Consider the following 19179-nt stretch of genomic DNA (forward strand, 5'->3'; position numbering starts at 1 on the left):
CAAATTTGAAATAAGCATCTAAAAAATATTCCCAAACGCAGCCACAATATAACACACAGCTTGTGAGATGAACAGCAACGCAAGATCAACAATCAGGTATGATGCATTGCCAAGCATAAGATATTTTGTTTTGAGGAGACCCACAATAAGTTTAGTAAGAGTCAGCAACAGGAACATCATAAATGAAGTAGGCTGATACTACAGTGGCGAACAAGAACAAAAATTTTTGATGTGACAACAAATTGATTTGCGCCAAGCTTGAAGTTCAAGTAAAACAAATGAACACATCATTTTGGTGTGAGAACTATATACAGATGAGAAAGTTAATCATGCACAGTCAAGCACGAGGATGATCAGTTTTGCAGAAGCGAGCTTCTTGGAGAGATCCAATGGGAGACGACAAATCTCCACTGTCAGATAGACGGCTAAATCCTTTGGGAATGATCAAAGAGTCTGCCATTTTGCTCCTATGTATGAACTGCACTAGTCTTTTAATTCTGATGCAGGATTCACTCTTTTCTTTGTTTTACAGAATCTAGCGATCCCGATTTACTCTTCGAAAGTAACAAGTTCTTCAGCTCTTTATAGCTTTGGAGCTCCTCTAACACGTCGCATGTTTTCCTAGACATGACAGAACTGCTCATACTAACTTCTGCATTCGATTCTGAAGACAGCAAGGAGCCCTGACCTTGGCGCAGCGGAGCTGCGGTTTTGAGCATGTGGACGAGAATGCCAACTTCCGCCTCTCGTGATTTATGAGAAGAGCCAAATTCTGGTGATTTATGAGACAGAGTATCTTCTGATGCTTCCTTACCATCAAAGCTCCTGTCAATGAAAAAAAATAGATTTATTATATTGAATGGATTTTGAATAAATAGGAACATAGAAAATTAGGCCACTAAGTAAGGTCTATATATAAGATAACAGCAAGGACCAAGTAGACCGCACTGCCGCATAAAGATTCTTGCCTAATACATGAACCAAAGAGAAAGTAGGTCTTATATCATTTGTTGCTAAGTCCAGAAGGCCCAGGGCCTAGGAAGATGATGATTTATACACTCAAAGGCAATGTACTATTGTTGTTACTCTACAAATTTTCTTCATGGCGAGAATAATATTAATTACTCAAGTCATGCTAAATGTGAAAACAATCGATAAAAGCATAGTTGGAGAAAAAATAATCATTATGAATACAGCAAGCTAATGCACAAAAACTCGATTATCCTGTGTAAATTTTCAAATAAATAATGTGACATAGAGCTACACACTGTCAACAGCATGTAGAAACATAAACCCTGCATCTGCCTGTAAAACTAGTTTACCACTCTATACAAGGTGGAAGGGTTAAACCTAATATGTAACTACTACTTGGATTGGCATATTGTCCACTGCATACTGTCAATCCTTGTTTTTCCACTACCTTTCCCTCCAAACTTTTACATTATAGACAAGGTTCCGTGTCTCTTGCCATTCATCCTCAGTGTCCCCATCTAACAGTGAGCTGAGATATCAGCAATTTCTAGGTCTCAATCAGGTTAAAGCAGCTAGATGTCATGCTATACACAGTGTTCAATGATATAATGGATAATTGCACATTCCCATATGATTATTTGAACAGTTTGCAATATGTCCTCCGTAATTCCAACATTTGGCAATTGTGACTCATCCTCAGATTCACATAAGCAAACAAGCATGCTTGTGAAGTGGATAAAGAAGTGCAAGATGGAAAGATAGCATTAAATGATACTCATACTAAATATTTTTCTCACTAAAGCTCCATCACTTCATTTTCCTCTCATCAAACATACTTTTAACCTTTCCTACAAGCACACTATGCTACACTCACAAGTTAAGTTTTCTAGCTCCATGTAGGCTTCTTTTCATGTTATTCAGAGTGAAGTCAGCTCCAAGCCAGCTGAATGTAAAAGTTCACATTGTAACTATCAGGTAAAAGTTCACTTACTTTGAATGAAAAACCTAACTCGACGAATGAATATTCACATAATTATATAATCTTCACAAATTTCTGGATGAATCTGGAAAATAACAAAATTCCCTGACAAGATTAAAAGTCTGGGACAAATAAATAGAAAATGAATTTGGAAGGGAAGGATTAAACTTAGAGGCCATCTACAATCACATTGAACTATCCCCACGTGTTAACCAAGCCAGCTGCTGGAGGGATGTCAGAGATTGATCCCCCCAGGTGCAATATCTACGTAGCAGCCTAGATAAGATCCGCTGAATTATCAACACTATATTTTTTATTACATACTTTGTCAATCATATTCTAAACAAGGTACTAACCAGGTACAAGTCACAATACCCGATTAGAAACATAATCACTAAACTGGCAGATCTTTCCTTCAATGTCTAATTAAAACTAGCAAAAGTCAGGAGAAAGAAATAGGTAATCAAGTACGACATGTGATGCGCCTCATACCCGAAAAATGGACTGATGCTTCCTGGTAACGAATCTAAAATGATGAGAAGAATCCCTACAGTACAACTGACAAAACCTATTGCACTCAACAAATAGGACAAAGCAGATATTAGAACTACAGGGGAGATCAAGAACTGTAAGACCAAGTATCCAACCAATTTTAGATATCCACGACTACGTAAGTATTGGTCTAAAACGAGGAATTAAAATAATCACGGAAAGATGGATCGCTAGAATTATTGAATTCAGAATCTTTTCTAATGATTGTGGAAGAAATTTTGAAAAGAACAACGTAATTTGTCTCCTATAAAAGCACAGAACAGTTAAACTTACACGGTTGACTTAAGTCTCGGTATTCTATGAGTCTCATGTTAAGTTAAATCAAAATCTTGCTAGATAAGCAAAAACAATAGATCTTTGACCCAGCAATATAGCTTTGTTTGTCCATTTTAGACTTCAATCTAAGCATCTGTAGAATAAATCACTGTAAGAATCACCTTGCTTGTGAATCTGATGTGTCAACATCATCTACAGCAAATGGGTAGGAAAAATCCCCATCATCAAGGTCGTCCTGAATTGACAATCGACTAGAACTTCTCGAAAAACCATATCTAGGTGATCCACCAGAAGACAAAGCAGAGAACCTTCCAGAATCATCCCGGCCATCCTTGAGACCCTAAAAGATAAAGTAAAACCAACATATCAAGCAAATTATAGTTGAACTTCACAAACTATCAAGCACAAGTACTTCTACACTGTGACAATTTAAGCAAATTATATGGAGGGTATCAAAGAAAAAAAGATAATAGAATCTTCAAATAGGAATGATAACAAGCAATTTCTAATGAAGTCAAGTGGCCAATTGATTTTGGGTACTGCAGAAGTCCTAATAGGAAAACTTGCCTACTGAAAACAAACAATGCAACTTCTGTTTGGATGCTCTAAATGTTATCCTGCTAAACTGTCATCCTATTGGAGATTGGATGAGTAGCCCACAATTATAATGAAGTAGTAGATACTTAAAACCCTTCTCTATCAATTTCATGTTCAGATGATGATTTCAGACAAACATCTGCTTACAAAAGATTGCTAGTAATAATAGTTTACCAGAGATAAGAAGACCTATCGTTGGAGTGAATTCATGCCTAGACTACAACTGGGAACCTTACGAATAAAGCAGAACATGAGTTTAAAAAAGAAGAAAAATCTTTGCTCTCAGTTATCCTAATACTGTGTTCTCAAAGAACATATTGCCATCAAGATACAACATCAGATATTCCTCCATGCCTTCAACTTTCCTGTACAAACTATCTTTTGTATTGTTAATGTAAAAACACACACACATACCAGTAAATGAAAGGTTTTACACAAGAGTATCATCAACATAAAGTTTTTCATGAATCTATTAGCATACTTTCTAATTCAAGATTCACTTTCGTTTGAAAATATTTGAGGGAAATTTGTGTCACTACCATTGGCATGCTGAAACAATGCTGTAAAAAGTTCCAACTTTTTGAACCTCCAAAAAATTGATTACTTAAAGAGGCTAGCTGATAACATTGGACACTGAATATAGGTCTGACAAGGTCTAGGAAGTGGAAGAGGAGAAGAAATATAACAAGTGTCTCAAACCATGGATGCAGTACATTCACATCAAACGAGCATTTCTAAGATAAATCTTAAGGCAAGAATTGTGAGGAACCATTTTTAAAAAAATAAGATTCTAAACACAGAATGTGAGCCATGATAAGGTATTGATATTGACTTGCAACATATTTATCTTTGAGCCCCATCGTAGAAGCAAACACGTTTGTTAACTGTCAGATCCTACATTGATAAAGCCAACTTGTAATGACATGATTTATCATAGTATACAATGTGGTGGTAACCAGTATAGAACATTGATACTAAAATTTTCTTCTGGAACACCATGGGCCAGAAGAAGTATCTGACACTCAAACTTTTGAAATTCAACGGCTTGAGAAGCATGACTGATTGACTAGGAAGGTGCTGCTTAACTATTATCTGAATCTTTCAGTCAGCAATCGTGCAGTAGTCTCTCAGCTCATGGCTAATAAATTTGCCAGCCCTGACAATATGATTTCTTCAAAAGCGGTGGAAGTTTCAGTAAAAATGTTAAGAGACTTAAAAGGACTTAAAATGAAGGATGTAGGCAGTTCTGGTGGTTGTTGAGCACTTCTGTGACCAATGGGAAGTGGCATTCTCATACTGAGCAGATAGCCCCAAAGTGAAGTTGATCCCAAAAAATGCTTGATTTTTGATAGTACAAGAGGTAGCAGTAGCACTCATCCAAGGAATGGTGCAAGCTAACTTCATCATAACATTCGAGAAGTTCCAAGATCGATATCTATGATCAAGGATAGAAACCTGTTGACCTAATATTAATTGCAAGGATTGCACCACCTATTGACCTTAGAGAATGGTTTTATTTCATTGTCATCATTTGGTACAGAAATTCTCTGACTTTATAAACAATTTCCCTGTAAAAGAACAACGCAAAACTACAAAAGGGAGCACTTAAAAAGCAAATCATTTCAGACATTGTTTTCTAGTATGGAACTTATGCTTAGGCATTAATGCTCCATGCCTACCATTCTGAATGAGGTAGCAATGTTAGGAAGTATTCCTCTCTTTTACCTGATTTCAAGGTTTGACAACCTATGATTCTATAAGAAGCAAACAAATAATTAAACAAGTAAGGTGCGAACCCCTAGTAGTCATGGCTAGCATTTTAATGCATCTATTTGTTTATATTCAAGAAAGGGCAAGATTCAGCAACAAAATTCCGTAAAAAATTAAAATTATATCACTCAAGAAATCTAGAAAAGTTGAAGCGAGCAAATACCTTATGAGCAGCATAAATGTGAAAGTTTGAGTACACATCTCCTAGAATCGACCCTTCGGATTTTCTGAAAGATATACTCCTCGAAGGAGACTCTTGACAATAAGGATCCGCCCTTGTGCTTCTCGGAGATGGAGGAGGCAAAAGGCTCTTGAATGGGTCCGAGAGGTTGGGGCTGCGGTGCTGACTCTTCCCCGTTGGTATGCTCACAGGTGCCGTCTCCAAATGAAATCTAGACTGCGGGGAATCACCACCACGCGTTGGAGGAGAAGGGGACGCCGACGTCGAAAGTGGTGGTGAGAGTTTCAACTCGTTATAACCGGAACTTCCCTTCCTCTCGCCCAAAGGCCGCTGGTTTGGCACCAGATGACCATAATTCTCAGGCAGCAAGAAACCTATCTCCGAAACCGGAAGCCCAGAAGCCGAACTCAGAGGGTGGTGTGCCAGCGGTGTACTATTCCAGCTATGCGGGCGGTCGAATGAAGGAGCTGCTGACGTCCGGATGCCCGTCGGCGGATACTGATGCATGATCGGACGAGACACGCGTTCCGGTAGAGAAGAAGGGAAGGGTCTCATGGGATCGGCAGCCGGGCTACCGACGTAGTCCGTGATGATCATCGGCGGCATGGATGAGACCTCAAGATTAAAGTTGGCGAGGCTCGGGCGGTACTGCACCGACACGACGAGCTGGCCGAACAAGGTCTCCACCGGCGCGAAGCTGTACTGCTTCAGTTCCGCCTCTTCCGCCCTGGAGAGAGGCGCCACGAAGGAGGATATCCTGTAGCTGAGGTCGTAGTTATACGGCTGGCTGGAGGAGCACAGCAGGCGGAAGATCCGGTGAGCCGGGAGGAGCCGGAGCAGCGCGTAGAGGGATCTAAGCAGAATTATGGACTTCTTGTAGGTCTTGCGATGCCAGCTGCCATCGTGGGGATGGTGCGGCGCGGCGGCAGACCAGGGAGACGGGGGGACGCACTGGGCAGTCCAGCGCTCGACGACGGCCTCAGGGGAGCCAGTGGGGTCATCGGCATCGCCGCGCGGGGTGAGGAGGATGTCGACCACCAAGGGGTCCATGACCGCGCCATGGTGCCCGATCTGGGCGGGGAGGTCACCGAGGGCGAGGTGGAACCAACGGTCGCGGGCGGAGGCGGGGCGGGGGGCGGAGAGGTGGAGGTGCGGGATGCGGGAGGCGAGGACGGCATGCTGGGCCTTGTGGAGGAACAGGGTGATGATCTGCTCCGTCCGATCGGACTCAGACGGCGTCGCCATGTCCGAGCGGCGATCGGCAGCGGCGGGGCTTCAGATCAAGATTAGGTCACCGGCCGCAGCGGCCCATGGCATCGCCCAGAGGACGTCATCACGACAATAACAATAGTACTACCAACAGCAGCAGCAGCAGAAGAAGAAGAAGATTGAGATGAGAATGATATGATTGGGGGCATATAACTCAACCAATTACAAATCCCGGAAGAAAGAGAGAGGAAGAGGAGGAGGAGGAATCCAAAGGAAGAGGATGATGAGTTCGAACGGATCAGGAATTTGTTGGTGGATTTAGGAATTTATCATTAGGAAGGGGGATGGAGGGAACGTGATGGAATGGAAGACTGATTTGGAACTCTAATTTCTTATTTCTTTCACGAGGACGCTTCATTATGATCAAACAAAGGCCTCCCAACTGCTAAAATTACCTGTTATCGGATCAGATCCAATCTGAATCCACTAACCCGATAAGCAGATTTCGTACACTTGCTTGCTTGCTTGCGGGCTCGATCTCGGATCCCAAATTAATACCACATTTGCGGGTGACCGCGTGATATCATCCATCGTGTACATAATATACATCGTATCGTAAGGTAGTTGGTACACGTGGATTACGTAATGGTGAGGTCATCATTCCACGACGAATGTAGCGGGTCGGGTTTGGAACCTAATCTTGATCGCAACAAAGCTCACATGTGATTTCTTTAATTGTCGCGAAAGCTTCGTGATCGAAGGGCTCGAGGCGTTTAGTGAAGCATGATGATGGTAGAAAAATGATCGCTGGCGTGATAACTTTTAGGGTTCCCAAAGTGGAGAGAGTAATGCACGTATTTATTATTTGGGGATGTTTTGTTGCCTCTCGTGTAACCATTAATCCGTTCGCAAAAGCAATCATGGTTGCGTGAAGGTTACTTACTCTATGTATGACCATGTTTCTGCTTGCTTGCAGTTGTTTGGTGACTTCAATTCATTAAACGGGTTAGTAAGTATTTGTAGTATTTATATCAGGTTTATGCGGGTTAATAATAAATTATCTCTTTTATAATTTATTTTTATATTTAATATTTCGATTTTTTTATATTTTAAATTATAATTTTTATATTTATAAAATAAAAAAATATTTAACTTTATTTCTCCTCGTTTAGTTGATTTTGTTAATAAAAATATCACGTATATTGACATGTGTAAAAAATAAAATTAAAAAAATAATTTCATTATTCTCATCGATATTAATTATCTCTTATGTAAAATTGTTTTTCGATTTCATCCTTTCTAACCAAACATAATAATAAGAGAGATTTTATTGCCTTAGTGTCTCATTTTATTTCCTAACAAAATCTTCAAAGATAAAATAGAAAAAGTGAAACAATTGAATAATACCGTCTCATTTCGTTTCCCAATAAAACTATATCTCTTGATTTTTTTTATATTATAAAATTATATTATAATTTTATTTTAGCATATTTTTAAGTACATAAGGGTATCTATATAATTTTAATAAGTAAAATCATGAGGAAAAACGAGATTAAATATTTTACTTTCATAAATATAAAAAATCTTAATATAATTTTTAAAAATATAAAAATTAAGATATTAAAAATAATTAATTATATAAGATAACATATAATTAACCAATTTGTACGAGTAAGTTCATTTCCAAAGCACCAAGAGACGAGAACAAAGCTGATGCCCCCCTTCCCCATGTAAAAAGTCCTCTATAAATGCTAGAGGAGGAATTGCATCGTCTCTCAAGAACATCTGTTGGTGGTCCTCTCTCTCTCTTCTTTAATAATTGTTGCCAGACTGTGCATAAATATATATATATGTATATATTTTGGGTTTGAGATAGCTACGCTTCACAGGAAAGCCTGACTTAGCCAAATCTATGGGCTTTGGAAGTATATGAATGGATTTATTGACGATGAAGAATCTGAAGGTCATTCGAGTGGCAACCTTCTTGAGTGAGAGAGAGAGAGAGAGAGAGAGAGAGAGAAGATGCGTGCATCTGATGAGGACCCATTTCTTGAGGAATACTCCCCGTCCGAGCCTGCATATCCACCTGCTGCTTTCTTTCTTCTTGCTGGTCTTATGCCGGCAGCTCCAGCACAATACGTATAATATATCAAGGTTTCTATTCTTTTTTGAGAGAGATTATGTATATTATACGTCCTGGAATACAGGCGGAGATCCGCCTACACGAAACCAAACATGATTGCCTTCTGAGCAAGCATCATCAATCATGCAATCTAACACTAAGATCTCGCTCGCTCTCTCTCTCTCTCTAGCTGCTGTCTCTTTTCTATGGGCTGATAAAGAACCAGAGTGTTCTCAGGAATAGAAGCTTTCTCCCCTGTAACACGGCGCAAGCGAAGGCAGGGCTGAAGAGTCGACTGCCAGTAGAAGAAATCGCATAAAGTTGATATCTAAGTGCGTTCCGTCATGGACCCCTCTCTGCATCCCTCGGACTTCGTCATCACCAACCTCCCGTTTCCCTATGTCTCCAGTTCGTTCTCCCACGCTGTGGTCGGTAATGGTGCCCGTCTCAGCTCGTAAATTTGTATCTTTGCGTTTAATGCTGCGGGAGAGAAGAGATGATGCTGTGTATGATTCATCCGAGACTGAGATTGCATGCTAAAGACTCACTAGAACATCATACAGAACTCCTTTAATTAATTTATTGCTGTAGTTCGTAAGTAGTGAAGCAAATCAGCTCTGGAACTGGGCGTCTCCCCTGGCCTCGGTCTGTGCAAGAGTGGCAGCTTCTACGGCCACAGACGTGTGGCCATCTCACGGCTCCGCCGGTTGCGCCGGAGAGGGACGGCACTCGGCCCGGCAGGTGGGGCAGGAGGAGCGGCCGACGAGCCACGCCTCGACGCACAGGGCGTGGAACCCGTGGCTGCAGGCCGGCAGTACGCGGACGCGCTCGCCCTCCGCCAGCTCCGCGAGACAGATGGCGCACTCCGGGGCGCCCGCCACCGCGGTCGCCCCGGCGGAGAACACCACGGACCCCGGCAGCTGCGGCGGAGCCGTCCCCGCCCGGGGCTTGTCCCCGCCGGCGGACGGCCGAGGGAGGCGGCGGCGCAGGCGACGGAGGAGGAGGCGGAAGACGGCGTGGAGGGCGAAGGCAAGCGCCGTGGCGCACACGAGCACGACGAGGACGGTGGCCATGTTGGCGTCGAAGTCCTTGGCGCTGGAGTACGGGCCCCACTTGTTAGAAGAAGGAGAAGGCGGCGGCGGCGGCGGGGGGGGAGCAGGAGAGAGAGTGGCGGTGGTGTTCTTTTGCGTCGGAGAAGGCATGGTGCGTTCGAGGGTGGCAGTGGAGAGGAGGATGAGCCGGTGACTGAAGGCACTTGATTTGGGGGCGAAGGATCCGATTTATAGGATGAGGACATGTATCATTTTCCTTGGCCGTGCAAGGTGTAGTCCTTGGAGCAGTCCTCGGGCCATTCCAGTGCTGTAAGCCATGTCAGGCGTCAGGAAGTGTTACTCCAAACGTAATTACTTTGTGACTGATGCACAGCCTTCACGGTTCTTTTTGTGGTGGTCACGGTGGCTGGGCCTCTAGCTTTGAAGTCACTCCATCAGTGACCGAACGCCATGGCTGCAAAGCTTGTCGGGTCGTTGGTTTGGCAAGATCTAATGCCTCGCAACCTACGAGCCACAAGATGGACCAGTCTCATCATAGTGCAAGCAAACACCATCAAAACTAAAGGCTCTCTCTGATGTATAATTCTCACTGCGCTCAAAGAAAGCAAAAAGGAACACCAAAAGTGGCGCCTCCTCACTGTTCCTGGGACTATGTGTAAGAAAACGCCAAGCACAAGTGTCACTAAGCAAAGCAGGAGCCCGGTGGGAGGAGGGCCAAAAGAGAGATGGCAGCAAGCTTATCCTGAGCTCGCCTTTGCAGTTCGCACATGGGATCACGTACAACTTCTCGTTCTAGGAGGGCCCTGCGGCGTCTGATGCGTGCATGTCACTTTGTTTCTTTGTCCTCTGTTTCCCCCATCTTTATTCCTGGTGGCCCTCCGCAGTTGCCAGTTTGGTTTCGACTTTAGTCTACAACGGCACAGCAGAGCCCATAGGAAGAGATAGCCTTGGAGTGATCACAGGTGAGTCATCGGGCCGAATCACCGTCGCAAAAGACGTTGAAGCAACACAGTAGCTATTCGAGCTGCTCCGATGGCGGCAGTGGCGTTACATGCACAGGTCTTGGCAGGAAGCTGTGAGCGGAGCAGATCACGAGACTCGCTACTGTTGAAGATGGATGGTTAGGATCTGCCGATGTCCCAGATCATGAACATTGATCATATTATTTGTCCTTTTTCAGTGGTATCTGATGAAGGATGATCTCATAATTGGATTGACGAATATGTTCATTGTTGCGGGAAACAACTTTGAGCCGTGGCCTTGGAGCCGACGCGGCTCGATTCGGGTCCGGAAGACGGGGATCTCCCTGAGGGTGCTCCTCGAGCCCGCTGAGGAGGTCGGGGGCGGTGTCCGATCGGGACGGCGTGGTCATCTCTACCCGCAGGACCGACGGGGACCTTCGGCTTCGCACCTGCACAAAGGTCGGGCCGAGGCGCTCGGCCCGACCCCTCCAACGATCAAGTTAGAGGAAGATGTGGAGGGGGTTTCAAATGAAGAAGGTATTTTGTGTGTCTGTCTCCTCTGTCCCCCTCTCCTCTCCGTTTAGGATGCAAGGGTACTTATAGGGGAGTTTGGTGTTACTTGGCGTGCCTGCCTGCAAGAGGCAAGCTCGTACCTCTGATGGCGTCTGACACTGGTGTTGCGTGGAGAATCGAACTGCCGCAGGGCATGGGCGAGACTCGGTCGTCGTTCTCCTCTGCCTCAGCTAAGCATGTTGGGTCAGACGATGAAGTCGTTGTTTGAGAGCTGGTGACGTTAGCGCACATCGCGTCGGCATTATTGCCCTCTTTGGGCAGAGTGTCGTTCAGGCGTGGCCGACGTCGTGGCGCGTCATGTCGCCATTATTACCCTCATCATATTTCCCCCCCCCCCCCCGCCCGAAAGAAGCTATGCGTCGGTTGTCGCAAAAGGGGGAGTCTGAGGCATGGCTTCAGCCTCCAGTACCACGGTAGTTTCAGGCGACATGAGGTCGAGGAGCACGTCTCGAGGAGCACAGAGCCGAGGAGCACGACCCAGGCGGGCTGGCCGCGTAGGTGTGTCTTCGGAAAGATGACGTCGAGGAGCACGACGCAGGCGGGCAGGCCGCACAGGCGTGTCTCGGGACGATGACGTCGAGGAGCACGACGCAGGCGGGCTGGCCGCGCAAGTGTGTCTCCGAGAAGATGACGTCGAGAAGCACAACGCAGGCGGGCTGGCCGCGCAGGTGTGTCTCGGGGCAAGAGGCCGAGGTGCCGAGGAACACGACGCAAGCGGGCTGGCCGTGCAGGTGTGATCTTGGAAAGCATGGAGCCGAGAAGCTCGGCTCAGGCGGGCAGGCCGCGTTGAGGTGGACTCGGCAGTGTAAGGCCGAGAAGCTCGGCGCAGGCAGGCTGCGGTCGAGGAGCACCGCTCAGGCCGCGCTAAGGTGGACTCGGGCACCAGACCGAGAGGTGTGGCTCGGGCGGCAGGTCGCCCTAAGGGGGGGGGGGGGGGACACTCAGCGGTCTACGGCCGAGTCGTGTAGATTCAGAAGGGTTTAAGCAGGGGCTAACCGTGAGCCGGGAGGTAGCCAGGTAGATGCTGAACCTTCGCTCGGAAGAGGCTGAGACAGGGCTTAGACTTCTTTTCCTGGGACTACATCGGGTAGCCACCGCGGATGCTTAGCCTCTCTTATGGAGCCCGCGCTCGGAAGTCGTCCCTTCTCGTCTCGGCCGCCCAGGCCTCGGCTGCGATGTACCGGTTAGCCCGCTGGAACATCTCTGGCACCGTAGTGGGAGGTCGCTCCGCGAGGGACCAGAGAAATCTGGAAGGTCGCAGGCCCATCATAAACGCCTGCACTAACAGAGAGGGGTGAGTGTCCGGCATGTCCCAGATTTGCATGGCAAAACGATCCACAAACTGGGAGAGGGGCTTGTCCTCCCTTTGTTTGAGTCCGAGGAGCAGTGCTGCGGAAGGCTTCGGTCGTGTGTAGGCTACGAAGTGGAGCTCAAAGTCATTGGCGAGCTGGTCGAAGGAAGTGATAGTCCCGGTCTTTAGGCCGCCATACCACGCATGGGCCGGCCCTCTCAGAGTGGTAGGAAACGCTCTGCACATCAAGGCATCAAAGGTTCCGTATAGTACCGTCTGGGCGCGAAAAGCGGCTACATGATCTGCTAGGTCAGTGGTACCGTCGTAGGCGTCCAGCGAAGGGAGTCGGAAATGCGGTGGAATCACTTCATCTTGTATTTCGGGCGCGAACGGGGACCCTTGGTGTCTGTTCGCCTCGAGCTCTCCCTTTGACCTGCGAACCTCCTGTTGTACTTCGTCGAGACGTCGACTAACAAGGCGCAGCTGGGCTCGCAAGGCGCTCGTTGAGTCCACAGATAACGCCTCGGGTTCCGGGCGAGTCACCGGATGTTCCGCCCCTCGGTTCTCGAGTTGGGTTGATCCGTTCCGAGGCGAAGTGGGGAGCTCGGGAAATGGTGCATGATTCCGAGTGGGGGCCCCATGCTGTTGCAAAGGCCGGGTCATATGCAGGGGCGTCGGTTGGGAGACGAGCAGGATGATAGTTTGCACCATGCCCATCAGAACTCGAATTTGATGAGCGAGGTCGTGAAAGGCCTCGGGCGATACTGGCAACGGGCCGGCGGGGGCGCCGTCAGGTGGTAATAAACACGGGTCGTTGAACAATCGCCAGTAGCGTTCCGACGTCACAGCGGGGTGTTCGTCACGATGGTCTCCGTGCGGGGGATGTTCCCTCGAGGCTTTGGTCGGGTGTGACCTCTCAGCGGTGGGCTCATCCGAGCCGCTCGGGTGATCACCCGACATTCCGGGCCCTCCTTGTCTGAGAACCGAATTGCCGCAGGGCATGGGCGAGCCTCGATCGTCGTTCTCCTCTGCCTCGACCAAACATGTTGGGTCAGACGATGAAGTCGTTGTCTGAGAGCGGGTGACGTCAGCGCACATCGCGTCGGCATTATTGCCCTCTTTGGCTGACGTCGTGGCGCGTCATGTCACCATTATTACCCTCATCACGTATAGTGAATGAAATATTTCTTACAATAAGCTTGAAATTATCTATTTCCAACCCATTCAATCCCCAAAAAGTACAGTCCAACAAATTGCATTATCTTCATCCATATATCAAAAACCTAATCACTTATCTATTTATCATCACCGGTCATTAAGCTCCAAAACAGCATGCAAAGTGAAGAAGGCGGAGGGGGAGGTGGTGGTGATGGACTGCAGCGCTGCCCCTCTCGCGGTCGATGACGTCGTTCACGTGGCGGAAGTGATCAACGCCGCAGGGGATGGAGATGGCCCCTGGCTGGCTGAACCCATACTCCGCCTTCGCCTCCTCCAGGAACTCCGCGAAGAGGGGGTGGCTGAGGTGCGCCACCGGCACCACGACCCGCCGCTGCTCCTCCCCTTCCTGCCCCACCCTGACCGCCATGCACCCCTTGGGCGGCAACCCCGCGGCCGCCCGCTCCTTCCTCTCGCGGTGCCCCATGTGCGGCATGCGGAGCTGGAAGAAGCCGGCCAGCGAGCGACGACAGCGATGGCTCTCGATCTTCTCGTTGTTATTAGTGTTATCTCCCGCTTCTTCTCGTCCACGCTGCATGCGAAGACCGGGCAACCCGGCAGCAAGAGGAGCTGCAGAGGGGAGACGGGGGACGCAAGCTAGAGAGAGAAGGGCCAGCGATCGGAGCTGGAGATGGCGAGGCGGAAGAGGGTGAGAGAGGAGTCACGGAGAGAATTGGGAACGTTGGACATCACCAACTATATAAATGTAAAGCCTACTCAAACACGACGATCCGCTGATGCTGCTGAAGATTTCTGAGCAGGAAATGAAGAAGAAGGCTAAGGGGATTTATGGAGAGAGTTCTTCCGACTCAGGATTAGGTGGAAGAGAGAGTTAGCACCGGGACAGGATGCGACCGCCTCGGCGGAAGTCAATGTCCGTTTCTTCCGCGTCTCCATCTCCGACCTCGACACCTGTGTTGAGGCAGCGGTACTTCAAACCTATTGGGAACACAGGCGATGGCCAACAATAATACATGGCGGACGCAGGGAAGGTATTCTGAAGCACGTGCGGTGAGGTCAGCGCGTTGACCTCGAGGACGAGGAGAGGCAGCATTGGGAAGATAGCAGGATATTTCGATGGCCTGTGGGTGCACTCTGGGAGAATTCGCCTCAAGCACTTGTTTATGACGTCTCAACGCTTGCCAAGTCAAAGAGGATTTGTATTTGCAACGATGAACAGGAGAAGAACGTTGAATCAAAGGAGATGCAGTGATCTTAATGAGAAACTCGTTACATATCCTGCAGTGTGCAGTCAATAGTGCAGGCCGGTTTAAGTGCCTAAAAGTATTTGTGTACACACTCTTATTTTGCTTCTTTTTTTTTCTATTTTAATTACATATAATTATTTATAAATATTTTTTTAATTAAATATCATGTATTGTTATTAATTGGTATGTTAACTCATAACCAATCAAGGCCTTATTTCATGCATGTTTATACATGATATTGAAAAAAAATTAAGTCATCTGAGTTGTCGAATCTCGTAAAATTATGTTCGCATGTGCTTAACTAAGTTATTTCGATGCTTAAATTAATTAAAAAAATTATATATCTCAATAATGCTGAGAGTGATAGAGCTGAATGCTCAAAAATGATATAAATATTATGAGTGAAAAAATATATTTAAGAGATTTTTTATAATATGACTTTTATATCATTCTGCACACAGATGTTTATATCATTATATAATATGACTTTTATATCGGAATGATTACTAAATTGACAAGAAGTACAATAATTATGATATAATTAATAATATATAAGAAATAAAATCATATCAATTATGATATCTACTATTTGATATCGATGTATCGAGCATATTATTATTTTTCAATCACTATATTACTTCTTTGACCAACAAATATATCTAATAATTCTACGTATAAATTTTCATTTTGATATAAAAGGTGATCACAAAACTTACAACATCCATATTCATTATAATACATGACTAATACTACTTGTCATACACTATTTACAATTAAAATATTAGAAATTTTTGCAGTTAATACAGATGCATAATGGTTCCATTCGCATAGAAACGACAAGGTATAATTAATATGGTCCAATGTCATATTGCCACCAAGTGGCGTTCATATCAAAGAATTACACGTTGAACATACCAAGCCATCAGTTTGTCTTCGATACCATTCACATAGCCACTATCTGTAATTTATAACGTTAAGCGAAGACTTCATGCTTTGATCTAATCTTATACAAATCTATATCATGATAATTATTTCCCTAATCTCAAAGTTCGATGGATACAGATCATACTGCAACCTGGGCACTGTGTAACAGCACTCCGTCCAAATAGGGGAACAGATAAACATATCAAGATGGGAAGGAAGAATTGGAAGGTGCTCCGCTGGCTTTCCAATGCCGGATATCCTCGGCCTGCCTCGCCAATGGAGCAGTAGGAGTTGGAGAGAGAGAGAGAGAGAGAGAGAGAGAGAGGGAGGGGGTAATTAATTCATGCATTGACTCATTCCATATCTGGCTGTGATGCTGCGTTTCCAATGCATGCACTACGCTGCAACCCATCCACCCGTCGATTAGAGCAAGGGGGAAGCGATACAAAGAACAAAGGGAACAAGCCAACCTCTCACCTTCCTCTCTCCTCCTCCATTTGTCTCCCCCTCTCCCTTCTTCTGCTTCATGGGAGTGCAGGTGCACTTCTCTTGGCGCTGACAGAGAAAATGAGACCCGCGACGGCCTCCCTCTCGCTGCTGCTGCTGCTGTTGTTGTTGCTGTTCTGCGGCGCAGGTCTGCTCTAACTCTGCGGCCTTTTAGATTGGTGGATTCTGTTCTCACGCAGCGCCGATGTGTTGTTGTTTAGATGCGTACGATCCGATGGACCCCGACGGCAACATCACGATCAAGTGGGATTTCATGACCAACTCCGGGGACATGTACATGGTAAGACGATGCTGCCATCATCACCCTTCTTTTACCGCTCTTCTTCTTGTCGATGTGGACGACTGCCTGTAGTTCTAATTCGATTCGTCTTGCGCTTGTTCCAAAAGTCCTCTTCCTGCTCTGTTCTTGCTGCAGCCCCCATCCCGATCAATCTTATGCTGTCATCAATATAGGTTCCTGTAGAGTTTGGCAGATGATGCACACACGGAATTCTTAACAGGGTTTAGGTTGACGTTCCATCTCCGTGCGTTCCTCCTGTGCCAGCTTCGACATGAAACTGACGAGCCTGGTTCAGCTTTGACCTGAGTCTCTGTCGTATGTCAGAACACACATACTAATCGTGAAGATGTTACCAAAGACAAGTGCAAGCGTATCAATAAGCTATACTATTCTGTAGTATGGCAATTGTCTTTCTACCAACTCTTTCATGTGAGACCCTTCTTGACAGTCTTCACTCCCATGAATGTTTGATCATCCCTCCTACTTGGCATTCAATAACATGGAAATGCGAGTATATGTTCACTCGATTCACGAACACTTAGGTGAAGAAAAGTGAAGTGAGAATTGGCAGACGTCTGATCTCAAAGCCTAATGCCCCTATTATAGTTAAACAACACATCCAACAATGAGCATGACTTCTTTGAGCACTTTGTGGTCTTTCCATTGTTCTTTGTACAGATATTTGAGTCACAAACAACTTGTATTGCATTTATCTTTGCCCCAATTTTCTACTCTCAGATGGTTATTTGAAGAGGAAGTATCAATGCCACTGTTTGTTCTATTGTGAATTTTCTTGGGGCCATTTCCTTTGCAACTCTTCTTACATTAGCTGATTCACTGTCTGCCATTTCCTGTTCATTCACATCAAACTAAGAACTTCAATTCAATTGAGCTTCTCAAGCACATTACCGAATGCTACCATCCCTTTCATCTTGCTCTTCCGCTGATGTTGCAGGTTTCGGTAAGCATATATAATTACCAGCTGTATCGGCACATCGAGAGACCTGGTTGGAGATTAGGTTGGACATGGCCTAATGATGAAGTGATTTGGGATATGCGGGGAGCCGAAACTACCAATCAAGGAAACTGCTCCAAGTTCAAGGGTGACAACATCCCCCACTGCTGCGAGAAGAGCCCCACCATTGTGGATTTGCTGCCAGGAACACCCTACAACATGCAAACCAAGAACTGCTGCAGGGGAGGTGTGTTGTCTTCACTCGCCCAGGACCGAACACTGGCCATGGCCTCCTTCCAGATGTCCATGGAGTCTGCTAACATCAGCAGTCCCGCCACCGGGAAGCCATCAAACTTCACCCTCGGGATACCTGGTTATACTTGCAGCAATGCCACTGTTGTGGCACCCAGCAAGTTCCAGTTCGACAAGCAACGCACCACCCAGGCACTGAGTGAGTCCGGAGCATGTCTATTTCAGTTCCCTCTCCACTGATCTGTCCAGAGAACATTTATTCGAAGGTTTTTCTACTGTTTCTGATGGAGAAACGACTTTGCAGTGACATGGGAAATCACCTGTTCCTTCTCCCAATTCAGGGAATCTGAAACGCCCAGCTGCTGCGTTTCTTTGTCGACGTTCTACAACAGTACCATAGTCTCATGCCCTCGTTGTAGCTGTGGGTGCCAAGGAGAACCGACATTACCCACTTGCTCGAGGCAAGCTTCTCCCTTCCCTCCATGAATCTTCTCTGAAACACATCACCTGTGTTCACGATGTTGCAGGGATGGCGAGCAATCGAATTTTCTTCGGTTGCCAAACGGCGATGGTGGCTCGACGACAAGCCCGGCTGTCTTGTGCACGCCGCACATGTGCCCCATTCGCGTGCACTGGCACGTGAAGGAGAGCTACAGAGAGTACTGGCGAGTGAAGGTGACGATCACCAACTTCAACATGTACAGCAACTACAGCGACTGGAATTTGGTGATACAGCATCCCAACTTTCGGAGCATACTACAAATCTTCAGCTTCAACTACCTGCCTCTCGTCCAGTATGGCGAGATCAGTGAGTGCTCACCCTTGAGGAGCTCCATTGCTGCATGCAGGTGCAGTTGATCACCTGACGTTCTCCTTTTGCAGATGATACCGCGATGTTTTGGGGCATCAAGCATTACAATGACATGTTGATTCAGTGCGGCGAGAACGGGAATGTGCAGACCGAGATGCTGCTGCACAAAGACGCTGCAGACTTTACCTTCGGTGGAGGCTGGGCTTTCCCGAGGAGGCTATCGTTCAATGGACATGATTGTGTCATGCCGCCGCCGGATTCGTACCCGACGCTGCCCAACGGAAGCTCCACGTTGTCCTCTCTGGTTCATTGTGTCTCCCTGGTTCTCTCGTCGTTCTTGTTGTCTGTAGTCTTGCTGCTCTTGTAATCCCATTTGAATGGTTTTGGACTGCAGTAATCGAATCCTCATGTGAAGTTTAGAGATTGCAACGTTGATTCAAAGGATTTTGTTTACAGAAGAAAAGTATTTGAAGCTACTAATCCAGATATGG

At 46.2% G+C, this 19179-nt stretch overlaps 4 protein-coding genes across 4 annotated transcripts; 1 reads left to right on the forward strand and 3 right to left on the reverse strand.

Annotated features, from left to right (window-relative positions):
• Window positions 1–82: 82 nt before the first annotated feature.
• Window positions 83–6947, reverse strand: LOC135635119 (autophagy-related protein 13a-like). The gene is made up of 3 exons (XM_065145984.1): window positions 5310–6947; window positions 2941–3119; window positions 83–825 (listed from the first exon to the last, which is right to left on the reverse strand). The coding sequence occupies exons 1-3, from the start codon at window positions 6570–6572 to the stop codon at window positions 510–512; spliced, it is 1758 nt and encodes a 585-aa protein (XP_065002056.1). The 5' UTR covers window positions 6573–6947; the 3' UTR covers window positions 83–509.
• Window positions 6948–9155: 2208 nt separating this feature from the next.
• Window positions 9156–10043, reverse strand: LOC135635850 (RING-H2 finger protein ATL74-like). Its single transcript, XM_065147237.1, has one exon. The coding sequence runs from the start codon at window positions 9858–9860 to the stop codon at window positions 9351–9353; it is 510 nt and encodes a 169-aa protein (XP_065003309.1). The 5' UTR covers window positions 9861–10043; the 3' UTR covers window positions 9156–9350.
• Window positions 10044–13725: 3682 nt separating this feature from the next.
• On the reverse strand, window positions 13726–14526 carry LOC135636324 (auxin-responsive protein SAUR32-like). The gene has a single exon (XM_065148009.1). It carries the CDS (start codon window positions 14287–14289, stop codon window positions 13852–13854), a length of 438 nt encoding a protein of 145 aa, XP_065004081.1. The 5' UTR covers window positions 14290–14526; the 3' UTR covers window positions 13726–13851.
• A 1606-nt stretch (window positions 14527–16132) lies between these two features.
• LOC135634823 (COBRA-like protein 7) lies at window positions 16133–19076 on the forward strand. Its single transcript, XM_065145460.1, has 6 exons — window positions 16133–16517; window positions 16591–16670; window positions 17626–18076; window positions 18182–18338; window positions 18405–18685; window positions 18760–19076. Exons 1-6 carry the CDS (start codon window positions 16271–16273, stop codon window positions 19053–19055), a joined length of 1512 nt encoding a protein of 503 aa, XP_065001532.1. The 5' UTR covers window positions 16133–16270; the 3' UTR covers window positions 19056–19076.
• Window positions 19077–19179: the final 103 nt, after the last annotated feature.

This window comes from Musa acuminata, chromosome BXJ3-4 (assembly GCF_036884655.1).
Source record: "Musa acuminata AAA Group cultivar baxijiao chromosome BXJ3-4, Cavendish_Baxijiao_AAA, whole genome shotgun sequence".
In the NCBI taxonomy this organism is placed as follows: domain Eukaryota; kingdom Viridiplantae; phylum Streptophyta; class Magnoliopsida; order Zingiberales; family Musaceae; genus Musa; species Musa acuminata.

Coding starts and splice junctions, on each gene's coding strand:
- LOC135635119 (XM_065145984.1), bottom strand. CDS start 6,572: ATGGCGACGCCGTCTGAGTCCGATCGGACGGAGCAGATCATCACCCTG. Junction 3,120..5,309: donor ACATTTATGCTGCTCATAAG/GTATTTGCTCGC, acceptor TTTATCTTTTAG/GGTCTCAAGGATGGCCGGGA. Junction 826..2,940: donor ACATCAGATTCACAAGCAAG/GTGATTCTTACA, acceptor TTTCATTGACAG/GAGCTTTGATGGTAAGGAAG.
- LOC135636324 (XM_065148009.1), bottom strand. CDS start 14,289: ATGCAGCGTGGACGAGAAGAAGCGGGAGATAACACTAATAACAACGAG.
- LOC135635850 (XM_065147237.1), bottom strand. CDS start 9,860: ATGCCTTCTCCGACGCAAAAGAACACCACCGCCACTCTCTCTCCTGCT.
- LOC135634823 (XM_065145460.1), top strand. CDS start 16,271: ATGCATGCACTACGCTGCAACCCATCCACCCGTCGATTAGAGCAAGGG. Junction 16,671..17,625: donor ACTCCGGGGACATGTACATG/GTAAGACGATGC, acceptor CTGATGTTGCAG/GTTTCGGTAAGCATATATAA. Junction 18,339..18,404: donor ACATTACCCACTTGCTCGAG/GCAAGCTTCTCC, acceptor ACGATGTTGCAG/GGATGGCGAGCAATCGAATT.